Raw genomic sequence first — 19957 nt, forward strand, 5'->3', positions numbered from 1 at the left:
GATCGTCACTTGTGCATGCCGCTTTTTTTGACAATCATAAGTTGATAGCGATTTGCCGGGAAAGGTAGCCGATCTACTGCGTTTTAAGGCATCCATTAAGTGCGACTCTGCAGTCCTGTATTTCGTTTTCTCCTGTTCAAGCAGAATGAGTGCATATCGCGGAAATAAGCGTCAACATTTCGGGAAAGCAGGCGGTCGTCGTGGAAGAGATCATGAAAATGCGCCGGTAGATGAGAACAATCCTATCATACAGTGTTTCCGTGAATACGCGACAATTTTAGACGCGAAGCACGATAAATATGAGCGTATAGTGAAAATCAGCCGAGACATTACGATTGAATCCAAGCGAATCATCTTTCTTCTGCATACCATCGATCCTAGGTAAGCTGAAGTACAGGTCATGTGGTTGAAATTCGTACTGTTGCAACAACGTTAAGGGTAATATGAGACACTTTGCGGAATCCATCCGAGAGGCGGTTTCTATGAAATTCTATGCTATGATGCTTGGCAATGCAAGAAATGTGGCTGTGATACAAAATGGTTTCTGCTTATTTTGTGTTTTTTTTAATTGCAATTGCTTTCAAAGAATCATGTATGCTATCGCAAAGAGTGAATATTTGTTTTCTCATTTCAGGAAAAACAATGTTCGAAAAGTTTGCGAAGAAGCAAAGGAACGGCTGGAAGCTATTTTTCGCAACCATTTTATTAACATAGCAAAAGAACTGAAGGACCAAGATCCCTACCAGTATTCCCGAGCATATACAAATGGCATGCAAGAGTTTATTGAAGCTTACACATTTTACGAATACTCTTGCGGGCAGGATATATCGCACTGGGAATCTATTCAAAAGAAGCTAACATATGAAAAGACCCCAACCGAAATTCCAACCGATGCTAAGAGCACTAAGGAGAACGACAATATGGAACCATCTTCCGAATCCGGCTTGGAGAAGCCAACAATAACAACGGCATTGCACAAAGGTGACGAAGCAGTTATAATGGCTTGTTTTCTGCATCCGCAAGATTTTGTATTGGGTCTTGGTGATCTTAGCGGTGAAATAATGAGGACGTGCGTCAATTCTCTCGGAGCCGGAAATTCTGAGAGTTGTTTCCAACATTGCCGTTTTATGCAAGAACTGTACAAAGGTTTCCTGAGTGTAACGTCGATACGGAGTCGAGATTTTTCTCACAAAATGATCACTTTACGGCAAAGTCTTCTGAAAAGTGAGAATGTTTGCTATAACGTGACGGTTCGAGGTGGTGAAGCGGCCAAATGGGGGACTACCGATGATGCCGCTGGTGCGCTGTTCCAGTTACAACTCTCAAAGGATGATGACGACGAGGGCGTTTTTTTCTAAACTGGTGCTAATTTGTACAAAAACCATATTAAGGTAGGAAAGATACATTTTCATGAAGCTTGTTTATTAGTACAGGATAGGTGCGTAAAATTTCTCGTTCGAAGGGGCAAAACTAATAGTTATGCAGCACGTAGTAATATGATAAAGTCCATTATAAGAAACATGATCTAAGTTCAACATTTAAAACATATGAACATAAAATTTCATATCATACGCTAAAACAAACCTTGCTTTTCTACAAATAACTTTTAATAGCATTCAATATTTGATGTTAGCAGCCAATATCTGAACTACTGTTTTCTTTCTGTTTATCTGTCTGTTTAAGGTGGACAGATATTTTCAAATCAACGATCGCTATCGGAATAATTAAAACATTGTTTATTATCTATTGATATCTTGGTAATCATTGTAACATTTTTATTAATTTTTCTTGAGAAATTTTTTCATGATTTTAATTATTAGAGCAAACGCCGTGTGAGCGGATGGTAGTATCATTCGCTTATGGCAATGCGTTCATTTTGTAGTACTATTCCAGATACCAATGTTCTCTGATGTGTATGATAAACCATTTTACTTTCCATTTACTGACCAATTTCCATTCCTAATTGAACTATATATAAAAAAAAACACATTTTCAAGTTCTGTTCCATAATACATACATTGCTGCAATTTGAATACTTTTTCGGCTTCCAAGTTACAAGTGTTGCTTGAATTTGAGTTCAAATTCCTGCTTGTCACTTGTAAGCGTAGAACATTCTTGCATTCTTGCATTCTTTGTAGCATTTCCGCTGTTTCGCTGCTCCAAAAAGCTGACAAGGCAAAACAGATTATACTGTGGTTTCCGTTTTAGTTCCATGTAGCTAGTTGTTAACCCGTGATCCCGGTTTCTGATAGTTTTGTGCAAATGTATCCCCATCAAAATTGGATGTTTGCAAAAGTAATTTAAGGGCGTGCGTATTACTGATACGAGTTGTGTTTTCTTGGAGTGACTGTTGTTCAATTCGTTTGTTTATTACAATTAGATTATGAGAAAATGTTTATTATGAAAGGTGTTGTTCCAAATGTTCCGCATTCCCTATTCGTTTTTGATGATTTTAAATTGCTAGGAATATTAAAATTGTAGGTTTCAGAAAGTACAAAGCCATTACTTGATTAATTCTGGTATAGGCAGGGATTCTTTTCGAAATTGTCACAAATTTCAAGTTGTTTGGTTATAAGCTACTCACATCAATTCGATGTATGATTTTTATATTCTGTAATTCGATATAGCACTGGTAGTTCCAAAATATGAGCTGTCTCATTTGCTACATTTCATATCGATAAGAATTCCGATTTTTATTATATTTGTTTTACAACTAATATTTTGTTTAGCCGGTCGTGATCAGTTATTTTAAATAAGGATCTTTCTCATATTTTTGGCTAAGTCGACAAACATTATTTTTCGCTGAAATGTTTGTCCTGGTGGCAAACAGTATGGTTTAATCAATTTCAAACGACTTTGGCAGTATTATTTTTTGCGAACAAAACTAGAAAATACTGAATGATTATTTTAAAATTGTAAACTCCTAAGAGCAGGAAGAACAGTAGCCTTAACACTGCTCTTGTCTCACGCTGTTGGAATTGTGAGAATCAAATTACAGTCTGTAGAGTATTGTCTTTGCTTTGCAACCGGTGTACCGCTTGCCTTGGTTTGGTGGTGTGAAAGTGTGAAGGAGCGGATCGGATGACATGCTCCTTTTATAGAAAGCTATGCAAAACTGCTGTTTTGTTTGCAGTTGTAGGGGTAGCTTTGTAGCTTCATAAAATGCACAGCCACATAAGCAAAATAATCAACCAACCAATTTTCCATTCGATAAAATTTTGCGTCGCTTTGTATTTTTAATACGAAGAGCAAGTGTTAGTGTTTCTGTGGGAGCGGAATTTGTGGTTTTACAACGCTTTCTCGCCTCGCGCATGCAGCACAACTGTACACTGGGTAAACGCAAGGACACATTGTACTTAGGCGGAAACATTCCTCGGCTACCTTGAAATATCACGTTATTTCGAAATCAAATTATGTAGAAGTCCGTAGGATTCAACTCTAATATATTTTAACTTGCGGTTAGGATAACGGTTGGATCTAAACTGAACTTCCTAACCATGTACAAAGGTTACTTAGATATTTACCTAATATGCCGATTGCTACACTTGTAACACCCCACCTACTAGATTCATAACAAATTATTTAGTGGAAGCAAGGCTATCTATCCTCCGTACAGGTCGCATGATCGTCTTGTGGTCGAAAGGTTCTCCTCGCACGTAACAACCCGGACTATTTAATCCCTTTCCCCCTTTAATCCCAATTTTCAGGAATGAATTCATCAGCAGGCTTATTGGTATTGTGTCGAAGGTTGGGTATGAATCTCATACAATAGGTTACTACACGTTGAAGCCTTGTATACGATGAGTACTTCGACACTAGTCTATCAAAAAACGTTATTGCGACAGTACCCATAAATGTAACCGTAGGGTTTTGAGACTCTTCCTTGATTGTTGTCCTTTCGTCGATAAAAAATAAGCTAGTAGGCACTGCTTCGGATGTATCAGATAACCATTTCGAACCAAACCACCACCTTAATGAGTAGATGATTTCAGCTGGATAATCCGGCAGATGTCATTTGCTGGATTGGTGACGCCAATGACTGATTTTAGTGGCATGGAGGATTTGATATGTGCGATTGGCCACGAACGTCTTCCAGCGAGATGGTGTTGAATTCAGTCAATGCAATACAGTGGTTGAATCGCTCCAAAAAATCGCTCGCACATTCCTTGAAAATTGAGTACCATCCTCGCTACGAAATACTACTTTTGCTTCGTCTCTAGCTAATACCGTGAATGTTTCCTTAGAAAACGAAGGATCAGCCTTCTTCTCCTGTGGAATAGAAACTACAACCTTGTCGCCTACTTTAATGTTGCTTTCTTTGGCATCCCGATGTTTGTCTGCGTAATTCTTACTGATCAATTTAGCGTGCGCATCGTCTTCTTACACAACTGATCACTCTGTACCTATTTTCGCATCCCATAAGTTAGGAAAAGTGCCTCTGTAAGGCCATCCTGCCAAAAGTTCGAAAGGAGTAACGTCCACGGGGTCCACGGGGCTTCCGGGAGAGATCGGCTAAAAATGGAATTATTTACCGATTGCGCAAGGTTAGTTATCACATGCAATCAACGACTTTTCGATCGGACGACAAATTTCCTCATTTGGACGGACCTGGACGATCAACAGGCGATCATAGAAATCTGGAAGAGATTTCTCTTACTGGATTGGTGAAGACATCGAGGCCTCACCTTAGGTAGGGGGACACTCGAAGCTCTTGAAATAACAACACAATGTGGTTTTGGTTGGTTATTTGTTATTTGTTTATTTGAATTGTCCGCCCTATAGGCTTAACAAAAAATTGACTTAAAAACTAAACTTAAACTAAAACTAAAAGCATAATTATAGCTAACTATAGTGGGGAAGTGGAGAAGACGGAGGATAGGAAGGTTGTGATGTGCGGGAACGGAAGGAGACCAAGGAGGAGTTGAAATCGAACAGATGGTACAGGATGTTGAAGTGCCGAAGAGAGACAAGAAACGGATCATTTGAGCCATACGTAGTACGTCTGGAAGAGTCCGAGAGGAATGGACGTGAGCGAAGAGCGCGGGAAGGGACATAGAGAGGGATGCGAGAAAGAAGGTATGGCACATCAGTGGCGCCTAGAAGCAGCCCGCCTATGAGAAATGCCTGGGTATGATCCGGTCGAGTCTCCAACGATTCCAGGCCAAGAATTTGGCATCGTGTTTCATATGGAGGCATCTGCGTTTGGTTGGTATCCAGGAGGCGGCGAAAAACCATCCTCGTTAAATACTTTTGCGCCCGTTCGATTTTTGTAGTCCAAACAACAGACGCAGGACTCCAGACAACGCAAGCGTATTCCAAAGGACCACGGACTAGGGAACAGAAAAGTGCCTTAAGACATGCCGGATCTTTTATATCGATTGTAAGCCTACGGATAAGGCCCAGTACTTTGAAGGCTTTCGATACAATGGCATCGAAATGAGCGGTAAAAGTTAATTTATGGTCGAGGGTCATTCCCAAGTCGCGGATTTCGTGGACACGACATAGCGGAGTTGAGTTTAAGTGATAGTTATAAATAATAGGATGACGAGCACGAGAGAAGGAGATAATAGAACATTTACTGGGACATAACGCTAGGAAATTGACGGAACACCAGTAGGAGAATACATCTTTGTACGATTGAAGGGACGAACAATCCTTCTGGTCATTTATCGATGCATAGATTTTAATATCATCCGCATAGAGTAGATCTCCAGAAGGAGGAAGAATACACGTGACATCATTGACAAATAAAAGGAAGAGGAAAGGACTAAGGACACTACCTTGGGGGACCCCCGACGTGCTCACAATCCGAGGACGTAGAATCGCTAATCTTGACAATGTAACGACGACCTACTAGATAAGTTTTGAGCCATTGCATCCACTTCATTGAAAACTCCAGTTTTTCAAGTTTAGCCAATAGTAGGTAGTGCTGTACTCGGTCAAATGCCGCAGAAAAATCCGTGTACACTGCGTCGACCTGGAGTCCCTGATCCATAGGTCTATCGTAGATGACACAAACTGCAGTAAATTAGTGGTAGTTGAGCGTCCTTTCATAAAGCCATGTTGGTTGGCACTAATCCACGATTTGCATGAAAAGGACATGTATTCAAAAACTACAGATTCAAATACTTTCGAGCTCGGACACAGTTTTGCAATGCCCCTGTAATTGCTAACACATGAGCGGTTGCCCTTTTTGAAGACCGGACATAGCCATGCAGTTTTCCAGGTGTCTGAAAAGACACCGGAGGATAGCGAAAGGTTGAACAAGTAAGTTAAAGGAGCAGCTAAGGCTGAACTGCAGTTTTTTTAATATAGAGGCCGGTATCCCATCAGGACCAGGGGAGAAGGAAGGTTTGAGTTTTGTCAGATAAATAATAAAAATTCAATTGGTGAAGAGCATGCAAGTTTATGAGGTCTATCAGATCAGTTGCAGACGGCGGGTATGAAACAGGAGCATATGATGGCATCTGGGTGGGCATTGGGCTATCAGATCTCTTCCATGCGATGAGTGGCTGGTTGAAATCTCCGAAGAGAAAGAGACTGTCGCCACGGGACATGCAGTCCATAATATCACTAACACAATCGGATAATGATCTTAATGTAGAACGATCCTTGCTGAGATACGGAGGAATATATATGACTCCGATGAAGATGCTTGATTCACCCATACCGATGCATATCCATATCATCTTCGGCGCGGATTGACGTGTGGTGAGAGTCCAGGATCGTAGTTGCGTTGAGCAGGCAATAAGTACACCGCCGCCGCGTGAGCGGTTACTATTACTTGCATTTCTATCGCATCGGTACACGACATACAATGATCCATCTAGCAGGGAGTTGGATGGTATCGCATGGTGAAGCCAGGTTTCGGTGAATATGATTATATCATATGTCATATCAGTGGCGGCGAGACGTAAAGTAGTGTCCCTCGATCGTAAACTGCGGACGTTTTGATAATAACAGTGCAAAGTGGATTGGGGCGTACCACGTGGGGGATTTATGGTTGCTGCTGTTGTAGTGTTTGTCGGATGATTAAAATCGTTGGTGATCACTTGTCGTCCTGTGTCAATATTTTCGTCAATGTGAGGTCGTGGTGTTGTGTTTTTGGGTACTGCAGGTTCGTTTTCATGATGCGTTGCAGGTGAGTCAATGAGGATAGAGTCGATTAAGTTGGTTGAAGTTTGGACGGGTGTTTCTGTATGCAGGTGAGTGTAAGTGCTGTTTCTATCCATGTCGATTGGTGTGGTTGCATTTTCATCGAAGTGTCGGGGGAACACAAATGCCTCGATCAGATCATCGCTTGGATTGGTGTTGTACATGCAGTGGGTGTGATTCGGATTGTTTTGTTTAAACGTGGAGAGTGATCGACTTGCGGTGCGATGATGGTCGGTGTAGTGGTTGATATATTGTACAACTGTAGTGGTGGTCGAAAATTTACCACAGGCAGCCTATTTCGGTGATCGATAAACTTTCAACCTGACGGGTAACGCGCACTTTGGCGGTTCATCTCGATCTCTCTGTTCAGGTTAAACTGACTTTACTTATATTCAATTTTCATTGTTTGTACCTAACTCGATAGCCTTTGCAAGACATGTACAGTTACTGTATTAGATTATATTTTTAGTATCGATGTGTTTTGTTTTTTAATTTGTTTAATTTTTTTAATTTTAAAATTGATTTTGATTTTTAAATGATTTTTGTTTTAACCAATATTTGGTTGTGGATTTCTAATTGTTCTTACGAGTTTCCAGAGGCGATTATTGCTATTGTGTAGTGGATTAATGCTTTCGAATGTGTCACTCCATGCTTGTGAGATCTGGTATTCTATTTTTCGCTTTAATAGATAGTAAATGTCCCGGTAATAGTTACCAAATCTATGTCGTTGCCATAATTAAGTATATGATGTGATCAGGAAGTATGATGTTATATCTTCCTGGGGTCACTGTGGTAATGGCTTTATCGTGTGGACTGGTGATAACGGATGTTAAATTTGGTAGCAATTTGTCAAATTAGGAAGTATTTTGAATATCGCACTTTTTCCTGATTTACCCAGGCCTCTTACCTGGGTGTATTAGTATTTGCAACGGAACTCGCATGTTTCCAGCCCTGAATTGGTGTTGCTGAAGGCAGCGGGGTGAAATTGCTACGATCGATGTTGAACCTCGCTGATGCTCTCGTAGCTTGTTTGACCGGCTTTGGCATCGGACGCTTTGAGCAACCGCTAAAACCAGCGGCTTGATTTCCGCCACAATTAGCGCACTTTAACTTGTGGTCGGGCCCTTTTCCATCCCCGGTTGAAGGACCAGCGGTGAGGGGACATTCAGTAGAGTAGTGCCTATCTGCACACTTGTTGCATCTAAATATGCGATTACATTTTTTCGCACCATGTCCGTACAGTTGGCATCGCTTGCATTGCATCGGCCCCGATCTTTTAGAGTAATAGCTCCATTTCACAAAAAGCTCCATTTCACAAAGTGAGCTAGGATTGTTTTGAACAGTTGTATGGATGTTGATCCCGCTCGAAAGTGTATTAGATACATAGCATGGTCATCGTAGCGCTTTTGCTTGATTGACAATTTTTTTAACCTCTGTTGGCTCAAGGTTTTCATCCCATAAAATTTGCATGACACCCTCCGTAGGCATATCATGCAAGCCGTATAATACAATCTTTGTGGATTTGTCCTCCTCAAGTTGGAATGTGTGATAGGCGACGTTTTTTGTTTGTAGGTGTTTCACTACTTTGTGGAAGTCATTTGTGTTGCTCACTTGAACATTAGTACCGTTCCTGGTTTGTTTTGTAGTGTAACGCACCACACCGGCCTCTATTACACACTTATGCACGAAATGCACAGATGAACTTTCGATCACTATCGGAGGCGAGGAAGTTAGTGTTCGTACTGTTAATATTTTCGGCTGTCGTTTTTTTGGTATTTTTGTCCTTGAGTTTGTTAATGTCTTCTTCGCAGTCACTGAGCAAAGCGTAACTATTTTCTGACCGGTCAAATCTGTTTGTAAGATCGTCCGAAGCGGCCGTATGCGTGTTAGGCGATACGATTCTGGGCCTCTTGCCCCTAGGTCTGCCTCTCCCCACCATCATGCTGGCGGGATCTGCAGTAACTGTATCTATGTATACGTGTGTTTTTGTTTTTGTTTTTAGGAGAGATTAGAGATTACGTCTGTTCTCGAGCAGGTCTGGATTGAGACTACGTTCGGGTGCATGATAGAAAAATTACCTCTTTGAATTTCATCATAGTGGATCTTTCCCATCCGATTTGACCGAACACAATTCCATAGCTGGTGTCTAGCATTAAAATCGCCACAAATTAAATAACTTCCACGGATACTACTTAGAGATCGGATGTCATGACGAAAACTTTTTGAGTCAGTATTACTACCTGGGTTATATATCGATATGATATTGGTGCATCCTAGTTTTATGGGTATGGAAATTCCTATTGCTTCGATAACATTTAGCTTAGGGAGTTTCAGGTCAAGATGCTTTATATTTCTTGCAATAACTATTGCTACCCCTCCTTTATCTTCAGGTGTTCTGTCTAGCCTAAATATTTTAAAATGTGGGTGCGAAAAACGCATGTTTGGCTTTATAAAAGTTTCGTTTAAAGCTGCTATGTCAATTTTTGTTGAAACTAGAAAATTGAAAAATTCTTCTTTCTTTTTAAGAACGCCATTTGCATTCCAATATAATATTTTAAGATGTTACTTATTTTCCATTTGAGGACAGTACTTTGCGGTGATTTGTACAATCACAGTTATAAGGTCTTTTTTGGAGTTGCATTGGCTTAAGTGGACGAACACATCTTCGACGATCTGACCTATCTCGCTGAGGTCAATCTCATTGTTGGTTTGCGTATTTGATTTGAACGCATCGACATAGCTTCTAGTCTTGGTGGTGTTAGTATTAGTTCCAATGATGTGATTAACCTATGGAAGCGGAGGGAGGCTGCGATGGTGTACTTCGAATTTAGTAGGAGTAGTTTTTTTTCTCCTGCACTTTGACTGTCTTTATAGCTAGGCAACCGTAGTAGTTGGCAGGGAGGTAGTCACCACAGTTCGCGCATCGCAGCTTAGCTGGAGCAATTTTACCATCTGGGCTCGTTGTCGATTTACTCAGCCAACACATGTTGGATATGTGTAACTCTGCACACTTTACGCACACAGGGGCGCGATAGCAGTTTGCTTCTCCATGACCATATTTCTGGCAATTGTGACACTGGATGGGTCCTCGTTTGTGAGAGTAGTATTCGAAGTATACTCTATGGTGGTTTACCACCGGTACTTGTTTTAGTTCCACATGCGTTTTGCAAGCTTTGGCAAAATGTAATAGGTACATTGCTTGGTCATCATACTTTTCCGTATGTTTAATGTTTTTACTGCACATGGTTTGATGTTACATTCCGCTAATGCGGCCGTTACTTCTTCTATCGGCATTTCGGGTAGACCGTATAAGACAAACGATTTTTTGGTGAACTACACCGACGGATGTACCTGGTACCATTATGGATGGTATGTGAAGATGCTTTTTCCTCATAGGAGTATTATTTGATTAGGAAAGACCTTCCTTTAAAGTCTTTATCGTGTGCACTAGTGATGGCGGATGTTAAATTTGGTAGCAATTTGTCAAATGGAGAGGTATTTTCAATATCGCTTAGGTGAGTTGTGAATTGGTTAAGGTGTTTATGGTGGTTTTAAAATCAGAGACAATATAAGTGCTAGTTTTTTGAGTAGTGAAATAAACCGGTAGTAAATGCTATACCTAGTTGTTTTTGGTTGAGAAAAAGATTTGGGGTAGTTGGTGAGTATCAGATCAAGAGTGGAAGACTTGCGAGAAGCATCTGCTGAGATGTAGGTTGGTTTGTTGGGTTGGTATATCAAAAATTTGCCTTTTTGAGACTCGTCAAGAAAAGTTTTTCCGAATGAATTGGCTGTGACGAATTGGTATAACTGCGTTAGAACCGGGATGGTAAGCGGTTATAACAGAGAAACTATTTTGGTCGGTAAATACTTTAACTCCGATTGCTTCGATTACTGCAAGCTTGCACTATTTCAACTACTGGTGGTTCAAGGATTCTTCAATTAATACAAGAAGCCCTCCCTTAGGGGCTGATAGTCTATCTAGTCTGTACACGACATACCCGGGCATGTTAAATATGCGGTCAGGTTTAAGGATTGTTTCTACTATCATCATTATGTGAATGTTGTGGAAAGATAAAAAGTGACTTAGTTCTAGTTTTTTATTGGATCAGCTATTTGCATTTCAGAATGAGACTATTAGTTTACTTGAGCAATCCATCACGGAAAACAGTATTTGGCAACCACTTGAAAAATTGCTGAGATTTGTTCTTGTTTGGACTAACATTTTTCCAATTTTACGAATACTTCTTCTACAAAAGGAATTATTTGTTCTGCGCTGAACAGATCCTGGTGTGTGCCGAAGCTTCCGCTCGGACGGTTATGTTGTTGTTTGCTTGGTACTGCTGGTTGCGTAGGTGTTTCGTGATATGCGTGCGTTCTCCAACCAGGAATCGGCTTTCTCTGGGGGAGTGCGGGAAAATCCGGACAGGCCGGAGTGTAGTTTTTGTATGTGTTAGTGATAACTTTCGGTTTGGTGATTACAGGACGTTTCGGGCATCCGCTAAATCCCGCCGTGTGGTTGCCTTCACAGTTGGCGCACTTTAACTTGTGGTCGGGCACTTTTCCATCCCCGGTTGAAGGACCAGCGGTGAGGGGACATTCAGTAGAGTAGTGTCTATCTGCACACTTGTTGCATCTAAATGTGCGATTACAATTATTCGCACTATGTCCGTACAGTTGTCATCGCTTACATTGCATGGATGTTGATGCCGCTCGAAAGTTTATTAGATACACAGCATGGTCATTGTAGCGCTTTTCCTTGATTGACATTTTTTTTACCTCTGTTAGTTCTGTTGGAATGGAATGGAAATGGTCAAGTTGATTTTAGCTTTCAAACAGAACCGTGAATTTATTGAGCCTTCTTTGTTTGCGATAGGACGCTTCTTTTCTAGGTGGGACAGGGCGACACTGAACTGTATTTTGACTACTGTCAAATGCAAGGGGTAGGAATATTGCATATATCAACAAGTTCAAGGTTTTTATCACGTAAAATTTGCATGACATCCTCCGTTTTCATATCATGCAAGCCGTTTAAACCGATCTTTGTGGATTTGTCCTCCTCAAGTTGGAATGTGTGATAGGCGACGTTGTTTGTTGGTAGGTGTTTCACCCACATTGTGGAAGTCGTTTGTGTTGATCACTTGCACATTTCGTACCGTTACACCGGCTTCTACTACACACTTATGCACAAAATGCACAACCGAACTTTCGATCGCTATCGGATGCACTGTGTTAGTAGTGTTCGTACTGCTACTATTTTAAATTTTCGTAGTTTAGGTCACAGCAGGTCTCAAGAATGACAGTCAGGGTTTATAGGTTTCTTCTCAGACGATGAGGAAATACCATGGCCTGGGTTTTAGTTGCATTTAACTTAATTTTCCAAACAGCAGTGTATCTTAGAAGAGCATCGAGGCAACGTTGCAATCTGTTCTTTAATTCTACCATATTCCTTCCCTTCGCTGCAATGCCAGTGTCGTCTGCGAACAGATACAGCTGTCTCCATCAAAGGGAAGAATCGGAATATCCGTCGTGTACAGAACGTACAACAGCGGTGCCAGAAGGCTTCCTTGAGGAACTCCGCCTGGAACAGTGGTAGTATCGGATAATGCTGAGTGCAAGGACACCCTGAACGTCCTCTGATCAAGATAACTACAAATGATCTTCACCATGTACGTGGGAAGATCAAATTTGACCAGTTTGTGGACCAAATCAGCGTGCCATACACTGTCGAACGCCTTTTCGACGTCCAACAGTGCAATAGCAGTGGACTTAAGGTCGGATTTGTTTTGATCCACACATCGCTTAAGTCATAAAAGTTGATGGATAGTAGAGTGACCCGCACGGAAACCAAATTGCTCCGATCGAATTATGTCTAGCTCTGACACCCAGCTCTGAAGTCGGTCAAGAATTATCCTCTCGAAAAGTTTACCTAACGAAGGAAGACGTCTCAAGACATCTGTTGAATAAATTCGTGATCAGGCAGAGGGCCTTCTCCTGCAGATGCTTGATAAGGATGTTAAAAATCCCGTCAAACCCGGGTGCTTTCATATTTTTAAGACGTCTAATCGCAAGCCTGACATTACTGACGGTCACTTTTTCTTGGCGAGGAACAGTAAAATCCGTCTTCTTGACAGACTGGCAGCCACTTTAGCCTCGTTACGACTAGTCAGATTTATACCAATTAGATGCGCACTGGCAAACTCACTGGCAAGAGCGTTACTTTTCTCTTCAGGAGTAACCAAGGTTTGACAAACAGCGGTCAAAGGGGGGGACAGGTTTTGGCCTCTGTTTGACAATCTACGTCACTTTCCAGAAAGCTGGCGATCGGGTATTCATTTTTTTGGATAGAATGTCCGAAATTTTCATTTCGGATCGTTTTCATCCGACTGGACATCTGATGAGCCATTACTGATGCAAGCCTTTTGGTAGCCTCATCACCAGTTCGCTGGAATAATCGCCGAAGGCGATCAATGCGAATCAATGTTCAAGAACTCATCCCTGATTACTGACTTTTTGACACAAGCCGCTTCTGCAATCTTGATAGCTAACTCAAGGTCCGCGATCGAGTTGTTTACATCAGCGACAGTTGATACTTCGTCTGTAATTGGCTGTCCACCAGTCGTCCAAAACGTTGTCGATGTCACCTTTCGATGTCGAACAGGTCCTCTGTAGAAGGAAAAGTCTACCTCTGTCACTACCGGGAAATGATCTGAGGTAAGCTCATCCAGGGTTTTTGGTTTTGTAATTGCAACATTGGCGAGAAATAGATCTAGCGTGCTTTGAGCGCCCCCCGCAGAGATGTAGGTAGGAGTATCAGGAAACTGTACTGTGCAATGTCCTCCTTCAGCATGATTGAAGAGTAGATCTCCGTTTTTATTCTTCCGGGGATTGTTCCACGCTCGGTGACGTTCGTTGAGGTTTCCACCAACGAAAAGCTTTTGGGGTGAACGTGTAATGATGTTCAGATTTTTTTTGAAAGCAGCGGCACTACTATAGTTGCGTTTACATTGCATCGGGCAATATGCGACGACGATCTTCAGTGTACCAGATGATAGATGCACCTCAATACCCATCTCTTCGATCACCGTAGTATTAAGATAAGGAATTAAGGTGTGGTATTAGCACGCATGGTATGCGCACGATTTGTGCGAGAGGGCTTTTTTGTTGATAACCGAGAGGAGAACCTTCATAGGGACCCACCTTCTAGAAGGGAAGACCAGCTAAGCTGGAAGCACCACGCTCTAGGTACTGTCCGACTTGCATCATGCACCAATACACCTACGGACTGAACTCCTCTCGAACCTCGAACTACTGACGGATCACTCAGAAGGGTATTACTTCGTGCAGCAGTCCTTAGGGTACATTCGATTGAGTAAAAGAATCGAATCTCCCACGGCACCGCGCTATGGCCCTTGGATAGAGGACCAGGCGTAAAATGGACGGTTTCTACACCTCGACGGCAAGTACATAAGTGCCACCGCCGAGGATAAGACCGTCAAGACCTGTCACTGAATTGTCCTAAGACAATTAGTCCTCAGACGTGGTCACCTCGTACACATCGCGGACCTCCAACAAGACTGTTGGGGCTAGTGCCCGCAATGTGGCCTTCTCTCCTATATGTTTGGCGAGGGCCGGCACTATCTCACGTGCCGACTTTCCTCGCTTTAGCTCCAGCAGCAGGTCTCCGTTTTGGGCCCTACGGACCTTGGAGACCTGCTCTCCTACCTCTTTGAGGTCCTCTCCCTTGCGAAGACCCTTAAGGATCTCCGCGTATGAGGAGTACTCTCCTACCTTGACCAGTACAGCTTCTGGCCGCGGCTTCTTTGACGGCTTTACCGCCCGCAACGTTCCGGTCTTACGACCAGCCGGCTTGGGTGGCTCCACCGCCTTACCCTTCTTTGCCTGCTTTGCTGGCTTGACCAATTCGCCTTTTGACTTGCCCTTGGCCGACTCCATGGCAGACTTCTAGGCCTTTGGCTTGCGGCCCTTCTTCGTCTGCTGGACGAACTCTGTTGCATCAGGTTTCCGGGCTACGGTGCTTGCCGCACTCCCAGACCCCTTTGAGGTCTTAGCCTCCAGTCGCTCGCGAAGAGAATTATTTTCCTTCGTTAGCATCTCCAACAGCTCCAGGACTTTCACGAGCAGCTTCGGCTCAGCCTTGGTCGACTCGCGTCCCTTTGCATCCCACGATGCACTGCGACATGTCAAAAGTATTATTTGAGTTCATTCTTGTGTTTGGGTCCAAACTCCAGTCCGCTGTCACTGTCCGAAGACCGTAGTCCCCTTAATGACCACGTGGTTATCTATGCAAGCAGGGAGGCCACGCGAGGGTTGGTGTACGCCCTTATGAGGCAACACACTTAAAGCCAGGTCGGGGTAAAAAAGGGCACTAGCTCACCTGCACCTACGGTCCCCAAATATCTGATAAATGTTGTCGTTCCCCGGAGATGGATACGATGAAAAACGGGTACTCTTAGGGGCATTACGTTGAACACAAATAATAAAATCAAAGTCGGGAAGGGTAAATGTTAGTTCGAGCTATCTTCGTGGATACACAGACACATCAGCATATTTTGTTTTGAGTTCCTGGAGGAGTAGCATGCAACCATCCCATCATCCAGGAAAGTAACAAATACCTCTCCGTTAGAACTCAAAGCAAACACATTGTTCTTGTCGGCCAGCGCATAGCTCAGCCTCGTATCAGGCAGTATTCCTTTGTGGAATAATTGTTAGAATTTAAATGCATCAAATCGGTCCGCTTTTTCCGCGCGTACTTTGACAATTCCTAATTTACCCCACATCTTACTGACGTGGTTTACATACTCTGCAATCTCCTTTGACGGAATGCATTCATTGCTTTCTGATTTTTCCGTAACATGTAGTGGTACAACAATAGGTGTTTCCTCATTCTCACTGTTGCGAATAGCGCGAGTAGATTCGGGTGAGAGTTTTAGTGTTCGATCTATTTATTTCCCACTTGGATTTTTGGTTACAGCTAAACACTTTTAAACGGTGTCACCACCGGCTCGCTACTCCCGAGAGTAAACCAGGGTGGCCACTCAACCGGGAAATCGGGAAAACCGGGAATTAGCCGGGATTTTTTTTAAACCGGGAAAAACCGGGAAAACATCGGGAATTTCTCCGGAAAACCGGGAAAATTCATATGCTCATAATTCCCAAATTCCCGTTTCTTTTAAAATGGTGTCAACTTTGAAATACCAAAATATGTAAACTGCTTATACTAACTTGAAGCTAGAAGATTTTATTTAATTTTTTATTAGATGCATTTATTAAACTACCGCGCAATGCGTATTTACAACCGAGAAACTAAATGTAGCGAACCGCCAAAAACCGGGAAAAACTTGGAAAAACCGGGAGAAAACCGGGAAAAGCCGGGAATCTAAAATTCTGATTTGAGTGGCCACCCTGGTAAACGCATGCTGTCCATTTCCGCCTATTTGACAGCTCCTGACCAGTTTACGCTCCAGTTTGGTTTCTGCGACGCTGTTCCATCCCGTATTAACACTGTGCAGAATTATTTCTTAACATTCCCCCCGCCCGTGACCAACTGCGTATGGTCACCCTAAGCTACGTCCAATAACGCCAGCTTGGCTACTGGTCGTCTCACCATTCCGATGGTAGTGCGAACCCACGCTTGCCGTAAGCGCCCGTCGGCTCCTGCTACTGTACGCTCCACCACGCCTCTTATCCAGCGATTCCTAACATTACTGTCTACAACCAAGACTAAATCTCCTATCTTTATTTCCCGTACTCTCTCAAACCATTTGCCCTGTCGCGTGATCACCGGCATATATTCCTTCAGCCATCTCCGCCATATTCCGTCAAGAATATGTTGCGCCAATTTCCAGTTGCTCCTCAGCCCTGATCTGTAGCTCGTGGGCAACGCCGGCCGTTGCTTTACGCCAGAAGAGCTTCCTAGTAAGAAATGGTTCGGCGTAAATGCCTCTTGGTTTTCCGTCTTGAGTAGTTCCTCCTGTTTGAGAACTCCTCCCGTTAATTGCCCACCTTTCATCTTCCGTTGTAAATTCCCCACCTATCGGAAGATCCATCCAACCGAACGATGCAGTCTCTCCAGTCTGCTAAAGCGCTCCAATTTAATTGGCAACATCACCATATCCTTTACTTCGTCGTGAACGTTTATGCGTCGAAGTTCTTCCGTCGTACCACTGCTGTTGCATCGCTGTATTGGCCAAGTATCTGCGCTTTGTGTCAGAAAGCTAGCTCCTTGAAACCAAGAACTATTCCAGTCGAAATTCTGTTTCCCCTTCCACTTGGTAGCCTCATCGGCCGGGTGGTTGTCTGTTGGCAGCCAACGCCAAGCCATTCCTCCGCAGATGTAGTCTCCAATATTTCTGCTACTCGATGTGCGACAAAGGGTTTGTAGTTCCTCGGGTCCACTTTTACCCAAGACAAAGCAACAGTGCTATCCGTCCACAGGACTCGCCGTCTAATCGGAATAGGATGTTGTTTCTCCGTGAACTGCAACAATCGCGCTCCGAGCAAACACGCCTGTAATTCCAATTTAGGAATGGATAACGGCTCCAGAGGCGCAACTTTAGCCTTCCCACTGACAAGCAGACATTGGGGCTCTCCCGTAGCATCTACCGTCCGCAGATATACAGCACATGCGTATGCATATTGGCTCGCATCTACAAACACGTGCCATTCACCGTTTTCGTACATGGCTCTCGTGGCGTCTGTAAAATACGTCCGTGGAACTCGGATTTGCGCAATTGAGGGAAACAAGTCTATCCATCTCTGCCAATCTCGAAGTTGGATGTCCGTGATTTCCTCATCCCACTGCACTCCTGTTCGCCATAAATCCTGGATTAATATCTTGCCATGAATAACGCACATTGCCAGCAAACCTATAGGGTCATATAACGACATCACACATCGTAATACGTCTCTCTTCGTTGGAATTCGTGTTGTCTTTCCCACATTTGACAATGTTTTGCAGGCTCCAGTGCAAACCTTTGAAGAACCGCCTTGAAGAACCGACAGGCCCCACCTGAAGGTTTACTCGCCTCGATCCGGCTTCTACACGAGTCGTATCTCCCGTTCATCGCATGCAAAGTGGTTCTGCGACGCCTTCGATTCCCAACTGTTGTGCCAATTCCTCGTCCATTAACGTTACAGACGATCCTTCATCAAGGAATGCAAACGTGGAACGCTCTGTTGTTGGACCATACACGGTAATGGGAACTATACGAAATAACGCCGTTGAAGATGATGTCACGTATTCGTGATGATTGCTCTCAGCGATACCTCCACCGTCAGGCACAAATCCACCAGCGCTACTGCCAGATGCCGCCTTATCGTGCAACAACGCGTGGTGTCTATAAGTGCAGCCATCAATACCGCAAACTGCTTTATCTCGACACGACCGCCAATTGTGTTTCCCTAAACAACCGAAACATAATGATAAGTTTCGTGCCTTCTGCCAACGTTCCCTCACCGACATAGCTTCGAACGCGTAACATTTATTGACTTCATGTCCCTTTTTGTTACACACCAAACAACACCTCCCATCCTGATTTGTGCTGGACCTGCCTATGTTGACGTCTGTGTTATTCACGTGAGTGTGCACATGCCCCTTCACGCCAGGCTTCTTCCATTTCACAGTTCGCAACGCGGATGTACCGATGTGTGTCAATCTTACTGCATCGTTCTGCAAATCTTCCATAAACCGGCCGAACATGGAAAGATCTGGTTCTGCAACGTCACGCACCTTACGCACCCACTCGTATTGCTCACTAATCGGAAGTTTAGCCACCAGTTCTTGTAACAACAACGGATTCGTTAAATGGGCTTAGTGTTTTGCAGCTCTCAGGTGATCAACCAATCCGTTGATCGCCTCGCCATACGCGATTACTGAGTCGCGGTTATCTTTCAAAGGAGATGGTAACCGACGTATCTTCTCGATCAAAGCGGTGATGAGCAGCTTTGACCGTCCATACCTTGCACGTAGTGACGCTATTACTTGCGGCACTACTTCTGGTAACAGCAAACGATTTCGCACAGCTTCCAACGCGGAACCCTTAAGCGCCTTTTGCAGACGTATCATGTTTTCCCATTTGGAAAATCCACAGCGTTTCGTTGTCTCCTCGTAATGCGCAATAAACACTGGCCACTCCGCCGGATCTCCATTAAATGGAGGTAGCTCGTAGGTTGCTGCATTACGTGGCTTGTACTGTTGCCGCGTGGGTTCTGGCTCACTCTGCTGAATATCGCAGTTCAAACTCTGTTTCACTTCGGATTAACTTGTCATGATTACGTCGCTTGGTACCAGTCCACCCATTTCCAAAGACAGGAGTTTCTCTTCTTCCCTCGCGAACTTAAGCTCCATTTCCAGTTCCACCCGCCGTCGCACCACCTCTTGTCGCCGTTTCAATATAACAACTGATCGCTTACCTTAACAAGATCGAGATTAGGTGTCACCGGATGATGGTTCGAAATTCTAGCCGCATCAACGCTGACATCCGCCATCGTTAAAATAGAATTCGTAGCTATGCTGCCGTTTACCTCCGCCAAAACAAGGTTAGTTTTCGTGGCCACGCCGTCGGTAACCTGCGCCAGAATGAGGTTAGTTTTCGCCACGCCGTCGCTATCCTGCACCGGAGTGAGGTTAGTTTAACGCATGCTGTCCATTTCCGCCTATTTGACAGCTCCTGACCAGTTTACGCTCCAGTTTGGTTTCTGCGACGCTGTTCCATCCCGTATTAACACTGTGCGGAATTCTTTCTTAACACTCACCTTCTAGCGGCTCAATGTTTCGCAATGT

General features: G+C 43.5%; 1 protein-coding gene across 1 annotated transcript; it reads left to right on the forward strand.

Moving 5' to 3' along the window:
- Position 1: 1 nt before the first annotated feature.
- Positions 2-1739, forward strand: LOC125760690 (translin-associated protein X). Its single transcript, XM_049421062.1, has 2 exons — positions 2-381; positions 635-1739. The coding sequence occupies exons 1-2, from the start codon at positions 146-148 to the stop codon at positions 1356-1358; spliced, it is 960 nt and encodes a 319-aa protein (XP_049277019.1). The 5' UTR covers positions 2-145; the 3' UTR covers positions 1359-1739.
- Positions 1740-19957: the final 18218 nt, after the last annotated feature.

Source organism: Anopheles funestus, chromosome 2RL (genome assembly GCF_943734845.2).
Source record: "Anopheles funestus chromosome 2RL, idAnoFuneDA-416_04, whole genome shotgun sequence".
NCBI lineage: Eukaryota > Metazoa > Arthropoda > Insecta > Diptera > Culicidae > Anopheles > Anopheles funestus.

Bases quoted from the DNA above. Each gene is read 5' to 3' on its own strand.
- LOC125760690 (XM_049421062.1), top strand. From the start codon at position 146: ATGAGTGCATATCGCGGAAATAAGCGTCAACATTTCGGGAAAGCAGGC. The intron at 382-634 runs GTAAGCTGAAGT...TTCTCATTTCAG, and splicing joins CTGCATACCATCGATCCTAG to GAAAAACAATGTTCGAAAAG.